The sequence below is a fragment of the Loxodonta africana genome, chromosome 12 (genome assembly GCF_030014295.1).
Source record: "Loxodonta africana isolate mLoxAfr1 chromosome 12, mLoxAfr1.hap2, whole genome shotgun sequence".
Lineage (NCBI taxonomy): Eukaryota > Metazoa > Chordata > Mammalia > Proboscidea > Elephantidae > Loxodonta > Loxodonta africana.
In genome coordinates this window covers 49,786,179-49,799,864 of record NC_087353.1, presented here as the reverse complement: position 1 = coordinate 49,799,864, position 13,686 = coordinate 49,786,179, and the positions used below count along the sequence as shown (strand labels likewise).

General features: G+C 42.2%; 1 protein-coding gene across 1 annotated transcript in view; it reads left to right on the top strand.

The window, feature by feature from the left end:
• Positions 1-13,686, top strand: part of MYO5C (myosin VC) — a 157,524-nt gene that overhangs the window by 125,126 nt on the left and 18,712 nt on the right. Inside the window, exons 24-33 of the mRNA XM_023539503.2 lie at positions 2,156-2,219; positions 4,342-4,522; positions 6,685-6,778; positions 7,158-7,221; positions 7,320-7,400; positions 8,384-8,564; positions 10,325-10,418; positions 10,892-10,955; positions 12,164-12,332; positions 13,528-13,615. Of these exons, the coding sequence (XP_023395271.1) occupies positions 2,156-2,219; positions 4,342-4,522; positions 6,685-6,778; positions 7,158-7,221; positions 7,320-7,400; positions 8,384-8,564; positions 10,325-10,418; positions 10,892-10,955; positions 12,164-12,332; positions 13,528-13,615 (1,080 nt within the window). The remainder of the gene's footprint in view (positions 1-2,155; positions 2,220-4,341; positions 4,523-6,684; positions 6,779-7,157; positions 7,222-7,319; positions 7,401-8,383; positions 8,565-10,324; positions 10,419-10,891; positions 10,956-12,163; positions 12,333-13,527; positions 13,616-13,686) is intronic.

The window sequence follows — 13,686 nt, the reverse complement described above, 5'->3', positions numbered from 1 at the left end:
CTGTCTTGTTTGTTGTAGCCCTTGACTTACTTATGACCTATTACCAGCTGGTTTGGGCTGTTGCCAGATATATATGCCTGAGTCTATTCACTATTCTTGAGTAGAATCTGATTTTGGGTCATCAAGTGTGTGCTGTACCCTAACACCTATCCACCTCGAGAAGTAGTGGTGATAGTTGTGTGCACCAGATTCTATTAGCAGCTGGGGTTCACACTCCAGGGGGGGCAGGATGCTGACAGGCTTCCCCCAAATGTCAGTGAGGTAGGTGTGTCTCTATTCCTATAGCACCTTGGTGGGAGGGCACTGCAGCTGTACCTTAGGCACCCAATGCAAGTACCTCTACTGATTGGTAGGTGTCACCCTCCTTAGACCCCTAAGGCAAGAGGCTAGGTGGTCTGGGGGTAGCTTCAGCCCTCAGTTCCCTGTTGTGGGTCAGTTAGGGCTCTGTTGAATAAGCAGAGATATCAGACCTGGGAAACTTGTTTTTCCAGTAAATCTGCTAAAAAAAAATGCAGTCAGATCCTTATTAGAACTGCCTTTGCATTATAACAGCCACCTTGTTCCCTGTAAGGATGAAAGCCCGAGATTTGGATCATATATGCTTGGCTGTAGATGGTTCTGTGTTTTTAGTCCAATTAGGGAAGAATTTTTGGTCCCTGGGTTTTTTGTGGTTGCTTCTCTCAGGCCGGAAGAATGGGTTAGGAAAAGACCCCCCCCCCCCAAAAAAAAGGAAAAGAAAAGCCGCAGAGCAGGAGCCATTCTCCCTCTGGCTCAGGAAATTCCAATGTTAATGAAGCCGCCTGGGAAGGGGAGGGAAGGGTTCAGAAAAACAGGAGAGAGTAGCACCCTGGAATATAGCCAAAGTTGCTTATCTTGCTTGGGATGACTATTTTATCTGAGATTCCCGAGGGGCGTGTCGCCTATGTGTGCTGGCTGTGTGGAGATTGTCCCCGAGGGTCTGGCCCGCTAGAGCCATGGTCAGATCCTCCACTGCCAGTCCAAAGCCTAGCGTCAAGGTTCCCCTGCTGGGATGCTGCACTCCCAGCTCCAAAATCAGTCGCTGCCTCCCAGGGACTTCTTGTCCCGCCAGCCGCTTCGCTGTGCCACTCCACGGACCGGCTGGGCCCCCTCCCGGGGTTAGTTCAGGGGAGTAGGGCTGCGCCCCGTGTTTGCGCTGGGACTGGATGCCGTGTTCAGCTTCCCTGTGCCCGGTCCAAAGCTCGGCGCCAAGGTTCCCCGGCTGGGAGGCTGCACTCCCGGCTCCAAAACCAGTCACTGCCTCCCGGGGACTTCTCCTCCCACCAGCCGAGTTGCCACTCCACCCGCGCGGACTGGCTGGGCCCCCTCCCGGGGTCAGTTCAGAGGGGTAGGGCTGCGCCCCATGTTTGCGCCGTCACAAGGTGTTGTGTTCAGCTCCCCTGCGCCCAGCCCTAAGCCCGGCGCCAAGGTTACCTGACTGGGACGCTGGCTCCAGTTTCCAAAAACAGTCGCTGCTTCCCCGTAGTTGTTCGTTCTCCATCTCTGTCACTCAGGTGAACTCTTTAAATCTGTGTTTGTTGTTCAGGGTTCATAGATTGTCGTGTATGTGATTGATTCACTTGTTTTTCCGAGTCTTTGTTGCAAGAGGGATCTGAGGTAGCGTCTACCTAGTCAGCCATCTTGGCCCCCCTTCTCCTGTTTATTTTTAATAAACATATTTATTATCTCAAAGCCTACATATTTTAATAAAAGTGTCCAGGCCAATAAAAGTACAGTGAAACCTGTGAGAGCTGGAACTCAATGGGACTATCTTGTTTTTATGGGTCTTCCAAGATATCCACCTCTGACAAGGTGCAGTCTTACCACTTTTCTACTGCTGTCTATTAGTGGAGAATGTTTTTGTTTTCCTTCTCTAACGGGTTTCCACCTTATAGATGTTCTGGCTTTCACAGGTTTTGCTGTATTGTAAATGAGACTATTCAGAGATTCTAACATTTGTAAGAATTTTTTTTTTGAAAGCCCCTTATCTATATTCCTAGTTTATAAAAAACAACCATTACAACCATTACCTTCAGTCACATGACTGATCTTACATTCTCACTTTCTTAAATATGATATGAAGCAATCAAGACCTTGGTTTGGCAGATATGTTTCAAAGAATCTTCTCTTTTCACAGAGAAAATGGACAACCTCACCAAGCAGCTCTTTGATGATGTGCAAAAAGAAGAACGACAAAGAATGTATGAAATCTAGTTTGCCTTAAAGCTACCACTACCTTCTCTGTCTCTGCTGTTTTATCTTTTGCTTCTCAGCTTGCAGATAGCAGCTAGCTCTGCGCAGAGCACAGATACTGAAGAGCAGGGTGGACTGTTTTTAGGAGATGAGAGGCTTTGAGATTTGTGAAAGCTACGTTTCATGGTATGCTCCTCTTGGGCACTACACAGTTGACCAAATGCCTTTTGCTGGATGGGCACCATGGACCTGCTGGATAGGTACCCAGGACCACTAGGGATTTCTTGCTTTCACTTTACTGCTGAAATGATGAGAGGTTCAGAGTAAGTCAGCTTTCAGCAAGTCCAAGAATTAAGATTATTGTGTAGGAAATAAAATTCTCTCCCTTCGCCCACCTATTGCACCTGTTAATTTGACTCCTGTCCCAGACAATAATGTATGTAACCCACCTGGAAAAATTGAGGCAGGTCTCCATGAGCTTGTGATATACCAGTTCCACCTTTCCTAGCTCAGTATCAAACCCTTTGCTAATCTCAAGGGCTCCAGTCTGTGCCCTTATCTCTTAGAAAAGCGACTCAAAGGCTTTTGCATCTCAAAGTAAGGGTGCATGGCAGGGCTCTGGGGAGAGAAGGAACATTCTTGGCAAGTCTCTGCTGGGCACTAGAAGGCGTAGGGCTGCCTGGGGTGGTAGCGTGTATAACTTCCCTGTGTGGTCAGCAGGACGGCCTGGGTCTGGTAAGGGCAGGATCCCAGAAAGGTGAGGGAAGGGGTTGTCATTGGAGCTCCAACTTAACAAACACACGAAGTGTTTCATGATCCTCCATCAGTTGTTAAATATGTATATTTAACTCATTTGCCTTGAAAAATATATTTTTCAATGAACTCTTAACTCTAGAAGAGGAATCAACTCTTGGCATCTCACCCTGGCCACTTAGAAGTGGTCATTTCAAGCTGTGGGCTTGAGAGCCAGGCTGAGGCCAGGTCATGTGTGCTCTTTGGAATCCCAGTGGAGCCAGTACTGGGCAGGCAGATGAAGGGAGCACCGTGTTTTTCTAGTCTCTCATTCTTCATCTTCACCAGCACTCACCTGTGGCTTCATCTGTCCCCTGCCCAGCTGAATGGCAAGTCTTGGTCCTGCCACAGCCTGTGGGAGGCGCAAAGATGCAGCAGTATGTGGGTGCACCCCCAGCCAGCTTAGGGTACAAACCTAAGATTCTTTACGTAAGACTTCCAGCTACTATTTGCTTCTTTAAAGTATTTTACCCACCTCTTAGAAACACTAAGTTCTTTTGAAAAACCTGGGAAAAACTTTAAAAAGATCGTTAATATCTATAAAAGGGAATCAAACAAAAATGTTTTGGGAATATGGCTCTCTTTCTGGGGATTTTTCTCTTTGGTTTCTAAAAGCAGGCCATAAAGCTGAGAGGACTGAAGCTACGGCCTAGCAAGTAGAATGGTGACTTAATACATGCACAGAGGCCTAGTACTGCCTCAGTTCTGACTGGGCCCCATTGGGCTGGTCTTGGTCATGTATCTCTATTCAGTTATTTTCTTAGTCAATTATCACATATTTAATTGAGGCATCTTCTCACAAATGAATTGAGTTTCCATGGACTTTTGAGCACCTGGATTTGCTGCAGTTTATTTTCGAATATTTGAAGGCCTGGACCTGTGGACATGTCCATGGATATGTTAACTTCCCTAGAATCAAACCAAGACCCTTCGAAATCCTTGGAACTGGGAAGGAGCCAGCACTTTGGAGAACGGGCCAAGGTTTTTGCTGAGGGAAGTAGCCCCTCCAGTGGACTTCAGGAAACCAGGGAGGCTTTGGTATACAATGCCTCAGCAACCATTGTGTCTTTAAATTCAGTCCTTCTCGATGTGTTTCTTGCGTATAATCATTGTAGAGCCACCCTTCTCAGATCAGAGGGTGAAAAGACTGTCTTTAACCTAAAAGAACAGGGAGGAGTCTCCTAAAAATAAGGTCATTGTCTATTGGAACTGTCACATAGGTACTAATTAAATTGTCTCCTTTCCCTAGTCTCCTCTGATTATTTTCAAAATGATATATTGTTCTAATTCAAGATAAAGACTATTTTAAACTAATTACTCTCTTCCTTTGAGGTGTAGACTTCTTGAAAAAAGTTTTGAACTGAAAACTCAAGACTATGAGAAGCAGATTTGGTCTTTGAAAGGAGAAATTCAAGCTCTCAAGGACGAGAAGATGCAACTCCACCATCAACTGGAGGAAGAGCGCGTCACCTCTAGTGGCTTGAAGGGGGAAGTGGCCCAACTGAGCAAGCAGACAAAGGTAGAAGCCCTTCTTACTTTTACACGAACCCTAACTTAACTCCCTGAGCGAAAGCAATTTCACGTTCCCCCAGAATTAGACAGCTAAAGCACCTGTGTAGAGGCCACAGAGAAAGGGCTCTGTCTCCTTTAGTCATTCCAAGTATGAACTCCAAAGCTGCCTTTGATTTAGCACTTTACATACATGACCTGGTCCTCATGACAGGCCTATATGTGAGTAGAGTGATCTTTTATGGTGGACCAGGTTGACGGTGGACAAAGGACTATTGAGTCCTAAAGTGCTGCTTTTCTTTACGATGCTTCGGTGAATGCTCCAAGTCATATCTGTATTTACTTATGCTTCATAAACTAATCACAACAGATAAAACTTGACAACTTGTGGGCTTATTTTCTTTGAAAATAAGACTTAAGTCTTTAACATATCACATTAGAGAGTGTGGACCTCGATTTTCACTACTCTTTTTTTGAGGTTATGTTTACATAATTATTGAAATATGTTGTCCTACAGAGTACATCCAAATTAAATTATAAATTGACGTGAACCTTGTTATATAGTTCATCATGTTGTGATATATCTATAAATATCTGTATCAAATTAAATTACTTTATTATCTGAATCTTCCATTTAAACTGTTACCATAAAATCCACAAAGTATTGATCCGTGCTTAGACAATCAATGCTTAACTGAATTCCTTCCTTGCCAAAAAGCACAAACCTGCTTAAATACAACCCAGAAAAAATGTAAAACATTTCGGTTTAAATTGGAACACTTTTAAGCTTCCACTAACTATGTGAAACCCATGGTAGAATTATTTGTTAAGGTTATGCACATATGCTCTGGAATAGCCATGCATGTTTTAGAAGAGCTTTTGGAATCACGTCAGGTAGCCTTTGAATTTCTTAATAGAGCTGACCATGTTCTGTGGGCCCTCGTTTCCTATTGTTTAAAATTAGGGGATTGGACCAGATAACCAGGAAGGGTCACTTTTACCAGACGACTTCATTCTTAGTAATCATGTAAGACTGATGCCAATCTGTAGGGTCATGTCATCTGGCTACAGTCAGCATCTGAAATTCAGGAAACTGTGTACCTGCATTTGGAGTGAGTCACCAGTAGATATCACTCACTTCCTCTTTTGTAGTGAAAATCGAGGTCCACACTCTCTAATGTGATATATTAAGGACTTAAGTCTTATTTTCAAAGAAAATAAGCCCACAAGTCATCAAGTTTATGTGTTGTGATTAGTTTATGAAGCATAAGTAAATACAGATATGACTTGGAGCATTCACCGAAGCATCGTAAAGAAAAGCAGCACTTTAGGACTCAATAGTCCTTTGTCCACCGTCAACCTGGTCTACCATAAAAGATCGCTCTTATTCACATATAGGCCTGTCATGAGGACCAGGTCGTGTATGTAAAGTGCTCAGTAAGTCCATTAGATCCCCTCCTCACCCTCTGTAGAAATGGGCTATAGCTCATCAACACTCAGAGTAACTGGGAAACTATCAAGAAGGAGTCAATTATTACCCTGCTGTTTCTGAAAGTCTTTTACCTCCCTTAGCTAAAAAAGCACAAACCTGTGATCCTTTCTCAGGCTGAGCTGATAAGGCCTACGAAAGGCAGGCACTATCTCGTTCCCACAACCAGAGCTACCCCTCGGTGGACCCCAGCCCACAGGCCACAGCTAACTCCCAGACCTCCTGAGATCACCCTGCCTCTGCCGCTGTTCCACTCTAAGCCTGGCTGAAGCTGAGACCCATAATTATGAAAGTGGCAACTTTGCCCACATCCTTCCATCTAAGATTTTATTATCCAGTGGAAGAGAATTTTAGTCCTATGATTTCACTTTTCTCAGCTCTTCCTCCCTCCAACCCACCCAGAACTTGTAGGAAGTAGTTATTTTTGTCCTTCATGTACTAGAAAAGATAATTCTACTGATATAACCAGGTAAGTCTGGGAATAAGTAACAACATTTTAAGCAGTTAATCATGCTTTGAGGCCAAGCTATATGGGCAGTGATGGATTTATATTATTTTAATTAAGAAACTACAGTGAAGATGCCTTATGTCAACACACAATACTATAATACTGTTCCCTTTATGTGATATAAATAATAACAGCTATTTTTTTCCTCATCTGATTCAACATTGCTGTAATTCAGATAGTCTCTGAGCTCGAAAAGGAGATAGAGCTACTTCAGACACAGAAGATAGATGTGGAAAAACATGTGCAGTCACAGAAACGGGAAATGAGAGGTAACAAAAAACATGAGTCACTTAGTCTCTGGGGTACAGACTGAATTTGTCATAGGTGTGTCACTGTAAGGAAATGTGTCTTTTGATTAACATGAAGTTGGTTGGTTAGCTGGTTGATTGGATACCTGGTAGGTTGGTTAGTTGGTAGATTGAATAGCTAGTTGGTTGGATAGCTGGTAGGATGGTTAGCTAGTTGGTTGGTTAGATAGCTGTTAAGTTAGTTACCTGATTTGTTGGCTACCTGGGTAGGTTAGTTAGCTGATGTGTTGGTTAGCTGGAGATTCTGTATAAAGTCTGAGAACTGAGCCCTGGAAAGGGAATAGGAGAAAGGAAATCATGCAAAAATGTAATTTATACAAGCTCTGCCTTTTTCTTATAGAAAAGATGTCAGAGATCACAAAACAACTTCTTGAAAGCTATGATATTGAAGGCGTAAGAAGCAGGTAACCATTTTTCGCTTTAACAACCATTGTGCATTATCACACATTTAAAAGATGTAAAACATGAGAAAGATTATTTTCTTACCTTCCTTGTTTTCCAGGCTCTCTGTGGAGGATTTGGGACATTTAAATGAAGATGGAGAACTTTGGTTTGCTTATGAAGGCCTAAAGAAAGCAACCCGGTTAGAAATCCCCCTCAGGACTCTTTTTCATTTTTCAGAGATTTTATGGCCTGAGAAACCACAGATAGACTATTACAAAGTCAAAAGGTTATCTTATATATATTTAACACACAAAGTAAATTCAATACGGCAGAGTGATCTTTAACTACTAGACATATTTCTCCAAGAATAGGTAATATTAGTAATGAAGAGTAAACTTTTTATGGGCTAACCTGCCTAATAATAAAGCCCATGACCTGTAGAGTGAAAATTTGATTATATCAAATAAGTTGACCAATATTGCTATAAAAACAAAAAAACAAACTCATTGCCATCAAGTGGATTCCAACTCATAACGACTCTATAGGACAGAGTATAACTGCTCCATAGGGTTTCCAAGGAGCAACTGTTGGATTCAAGCTGCAAACTTTTTGATTAGCAACTGAGCTCTTAACCACTGTGCCACCAGGGCTCTAATGTTTATTTAAATTTAAGGAGTTTGATGTGTATTTTTAAATTATTAAGAGAGTAAGAAAGTAATTTTAATAACTCCTAAAATAAAAATTCTTATCATTACTTGATGGTAACCTCGTATAATGCTTCCTAAATGGCTAGGAGAATTTTATAATTCTATATTCCTCATTCCATGGCAGGAGCCCTGGTGACACAACAGTTAAGCGCTCAGCTGTTAACCCAAAGGTTGTCAGTTTGAACCCACCCAGCAGCTTTGGGGGAGAAAGAACTGGTGATCTATTCCCATAAAGATTACAGCCTAGAAAATTCTATGGAGCAGTTCTACTCTGTAAGACATGGGGTCGCTGGGAGTCAAAATTGACTCAATGACACCTAACAACAACCCCATAGCCTATGACTATGTGTATATAAGTAAATTTTATGTATTTAATGTATCTGTGGGTTTTCTAACTGCTGCACATATACGCACTCAGTCACCAGCACGGCAGAATGAAGACTGTATGATTCATTCCCTGACTCTGCTTTAACAGTGTTTTGGAGAGTCATTTCCAGTCCCAGAAGGATTGCTATGAAAAGGAAATTGAAGCTTTGAATTTCAAAGTGATGCATCTAAGTCAAGAAATCAACCACCTGCAAAAATTCTTTAGAGAAGAGAATGACATCAATGAAAGTATCCGTCATGAAGTTACCAGGCTAACATCAGAAAACATGGTATGGTCTCGGCCACGGGCCCCAGTTAAGGCCATATTTCTAGAAACGTTATTTGTTGGTAGAGAAGAATTCAGTCTTTTGGAAGTAAAACGATTGGTATACATCATTTTTTCAGGAAGTCAAATAACTGGGTCAGAAGGTAAAATTATAAAATGTCCCCAGACTGGAGAGCACTTTGATTGAGAGTATGTTTGTTTACCATAGACTGTGTCCACATTTTGTGATGTGTATATGTGAGAGAGTGTGTGTGTGAATGTGAGTGTGAATGTGTGAGTTGTGAGTGAGTGTGAATGTGTGTGTGTGAGTATGTATATATGAGTGTGTGTGGGGGTGATTATGTATGTTTAGCCCTAGCCCCTTGGAAGGTGACCAAAAAAAAACCAAAAACAAACAAAAAAAAAAAAAATGAAGGTAAGAAGGGTGACCCTTGAAAGGTGAGGGCATTGAGAAGTTCAGTCCCCCCTGCTCATGCTCTGGGTCTCATCTCCTTCTTCTCTAATGCCCATCCTTGCCCATAGCATTTGTCTCATCATATCTTCTGACTCGTTCTTACTGGCATGGAGAAAGGCTTTCAGAATCTCCCCCTCTTAAGAAGCGCCCCTTCTTAATCCCACATCCCCTGAAGCTACCACCCCGTTTCTTTGGGGAGGTGGCCAGAATTCCCAAAGGCCACCTAACTGCTTTCTTACCACCCATTTACTCTGCAGCCACCCCATCTGCCCTGTGCCCCACCCACTAACTGAATCTGCCTCCACAGAGCTAATCACCAAGGGTTCCTTCTCGTCTTACTCATTCTCTCAGCAGCACTTGGCGAAGTTCATCACTCCTTCTCCCTCCTTATTGAACATTCTGTTCTCTTGGCTTCCAGGACACCATGGTCTCCTAGATTTTTCTTCCTGCCTCACTGGCTGCCCCTCCTCAGCTTCTTTACTGTCTCCTCTTCTGCTCTAACCTGGAAGCGTTAGAAAATCTCAGGGCTGCGTCACCAAGTGAAGAGACATCATGTCTTTATTTATTCATTGGATGAAACTTTGAATAAGGAATTCTCTGTGAGATCCATTGCCCAATCAAACAAATATTCTTCATTTGAACTTCAGAGGCGTGGGTGTATTTATAAACTTGAACAACAAAAAAACTTTTTGCCTGACTGAGGAGGAGGTGATGGACATGTAAAGAAATATACAGATAGACAAGGATGAAGGACTGTGGAACATACTGAATGATTCCAGACCTCTGCTAATAGAGCTGCTTACACCCACAATTCAGAGGGAACTGTGGGATCCCTTTCAGACTGCTTTTCCTGTTCCTGGATGAGAAGATGATGTCTTGGGCCTGGACCCAAAGAGGCTGGCTGCTACTTGCTCACAGTGCAGAGTGATGTCCATGCCCCTCCCTCAACTCAACCTAGGATTCCATACACCTTCTCCCATAGTGCACTTCCTTCTTTCCCAGAAGACTTTGGTGATGTCAGGCATTCTACTGCACATATATGCACTCAGTCACCAGCACAGTCACCAGAGGGAACTGCTTCCTCTGAGCAGGCTGGTATTTCCAGTGACCGTATAACTCTTGAGGTAAAAAACATAAAGCCAGTCCAGTCTAATGTCTTGAAAAGTTTTCTTCTTATAAAACTATGCTACAGATACATTCCATGGGGCTCAACAGCTAGACAGTTTAGCTTGCTTCTGAGCAGCTCCAAAGTTTTAAAGTTCAGAGGTGAAAGTATTTTCTATTCTAATGTTTCTAATTCTACTCTAAAGATGATTCCAGGCTTTAAACAGCAAATTGCAGAACTGGAGAAACAGAAGCAAGATCTTGAAATCCGCCTGAATGAACAAACTGAAAAAACAAGAGGTAACTGAAGCCCTCCCTCATGAGCCTCCCTTTAGAGAATGGTTTCCTGTATCCAGGAAATGACATAGGAAGGTCATCTTACCCAGGGGGTCTCGTTCTCTGACTCTCCCCTGGGCCAGGTGTCATCAATGTGAGAAGTAGGGTAGGTGGAGGGAATAGGAAAGTGTATGGGACTGGAGAGAGTATGCCCCATTTAAAAGTGCCTCTGAACTTTGACTGTTGCCAACCAGGAATGTGGGCCCCAATGTAGCTAGATATTCTTATTTTTAAAGAAAGCAGTAAGTCCAGATTTTTATGTGAAATACCACAATTTTAGAATATCAGTTTAAAAAATTTTTTACATGTTGTTCAGCCCAAACAAAATCTAATTGCTAGCTGGATAGTTTAGGACCTCTGATAACTGAAAATAAGACCAAACCCAAATCAGAATGCACTCATATGGCCCCAAAGTATGACATTCCTTCCCACTGTAGGAAAACTGGAGGAATTGTCTCATCAGTTGAATCGCAGTTGTGAAGAGGCAGGGACACAGAGAAGGTAAGTGTTAACATGTATGTTCTTCAAGTTCATGCTTGTATAATGTCTTTCTTAAATTGTGGGAGATACTAAGACATGGTATTAGGCCAAAAAACCAAGGTACTGATTAATGTGCTTGATATATTACCATTCAAGTGGAGGATGGAAACCCTGGTGGTGTAGTGGTTAAGTGCTATAGCTGCTAACTAAAAGGTCAGCAGTTCCTTGGAAACTCTATGGAGCAGTTCTACTCTGTCCTATAGGGTCGCTATGAGTCGGAATTGACTCGATAGCAATGGATTGTTTTTTTTGTTTAAGTGGAGGATAAAAAGAAATATGTTCTGTGGAGAATGTACAAGAAACAAAACTTTGGTTCGCTCCAGGGAGGGTGGCTGTGGCTGAGGCACAGGGGAGGGAGGAGACTTACTTTCCATTGTATATACTTTTGCACTTTTGAAATGTTGTACCAATGTTCATGAATTATCTATTCCCAAAAATGGGTAAAATAAAATTGTATGAGTGAGAAGAGTTTTTCTTAGCAGATCATTTAGGATCAGATTTAAAATCCCCGTTGATAGATGATCTTCACTGCTAACTACCTACCCCTCCCAACTTTGCATCCTGACCAGCAAAGGGCCTCGTGCCCTGGTAGAGCCCTGTGAAAAAAAATATTTTATTTTGCTGCCAATTTGTAGAGACACTTAATTTTATGGAACAATAAATAGACACTCTATGTCTCTGAGAGCATTTTTAATCATGTGACTTCATCTGTAGTATTAGGACTAAATGAGGACCCAAAATAGTAGGAGAGTGGTGAGATACCATTTTGTAACTATTTTGATAGACTCCTCTTTTCCCACCTCTCCAGCCCCTAGCTTTATGAGTGCCTAGTTCCCAGGCTGTTCACTAAAGGCATAATAATTTGGCTATTGGTGATAAAGGCGTGAATGTCGTGAGAGAGCAGTGAAGTGGGTGGGGTGGGGTAAGGGTAAGAATCTCTCCGCAGGTCAGGGAGACTGGAGGAGTCCATGGACGATTTTATATCCCAGTCAATCCTGGTGTCTCTCACTTCCACTTCAAGGACTCCCCTATTCAGGTACTATTTGTTTTACATATAAATTGACCAAAGTATTTTTCCATCTTTGGAAATATCGGTGCTTGCTGTGACAATGAGTGACTTCTCCATGATGGTCAAATTGATATAAAAAGTGCCTTTAATCTTTTCTCAGAATCATAGAGGTCCAAAGTGAAATACACACCAAAGAGAAAGAGAAGTTCATCGGTAAGATTCAAGAAATGGAGGAGGTCACCGAACAATTAAAGAAACAGTTTGAAACTGAGAGCGAAGTCAAAAGTAGTTTCCTGCAGGAAGTATCCCGCCTCACCGTGGAAAACAGAGTGAGAATTTTTCAAACTTGTTGATAAATAGCTGCCTGCATACAGACCCCTCAGAATTCAGGAAGAACCTAAACATTCTTTGCCCTTTATGTGGTCGTTGTTGCCATTGAGTCAATTTCAACTCATGGTGACCCATGCGTGCAGAGGAGAGCTGTGCTTCATAAGGTTTTCTAGGCTGTGATCTTTTGGAAGCATATCGCCAGGCCTGTTTTCCAGGGTGCCTCTGGGTGGGTTCAAACCACCAACCTAAGTGCTAGTAGTCTGTGCCCCCCCAGGGACTCCTATGCCCTTTATAGGAAATATTCATAGGCATCTAAGACTCTCAGAGCTCTTGAGCCATATTCAGCACTGGCAAGGTCACCTCCTTACCAGGAAGAAAAAACAAAGTCAGGGCCCAAGCCTCTGAACTGTTTCTCTGCCTCCAGCTCCGAGCATCCAAAGAGCTTATCTTCCACATTCAGATTTTTCAAATTCTCCGTAATAAGTATTACTTTATAGTAAGGAGAAAAAAAAATGTTGCCTAAAGTTGATTATGACTCATGGTGGCCCCATGTGTGTCAGAGTAAAACTGTGTCCCATAGGGTTTTCAATGGCTGGTTTTTCAGAAGTGGATTGCCAGGGCTTTCTTCTGAGGCACCTCTGAGCAGACTTGAACTTCCAACCTTTCAGTTAGCAGCCGAGTGTGTTAACTGTTTCTACCACCCAGGGACTCCAAGGGAAAAATAGGCCAAGATAAATGTGGTATATCCATACAATGGAGTATTATTCAGTCATAAAAAGCAATGAAGTATGGATACATGCTACAACATGGATGAATCTTGAACTCATTATGCTAGGTGAAAGAGCCAGACACAAAAGACCACATATTGTGCAATTCTATTTATATAAAATGTCCAGAATGGGAAAATCCATGGAGAGGGCAAGTAGATTAGTGGTTGTTTAGGGCTAGGGGAATAGAGGGATTAGAAGATGGCAGCTAAAGGGTAACAGGTTTCTTTTTGGGCAATGGAAATAATCTAAAATTGATTATGGTGATGGTTGCACAACTCTGCCTGTACTAAAAACCATTGAATTGTACACTTTGAATGGAAGAATTGTATGATATGTAAATTATATCTGAAAACAGCTGTTGCTAAAAAAAAAATAGATTAAGATACTTCTAAGCTAATGTCCTTGTTTCTTTTTGTTTCTGTAGAATCTTGAAGAAGAGTTAGACATGAAGGACAGAGTGATTAAAAAGCTACAAGATCAAGTCAAGACTCTAACCAAGACAACTGAAAAAAGTAGGAGAAATGATATTCACTTTCTTATTCTTTTGAGTTTTCAGTTAAAGTCAACATGCATTTATTATTTT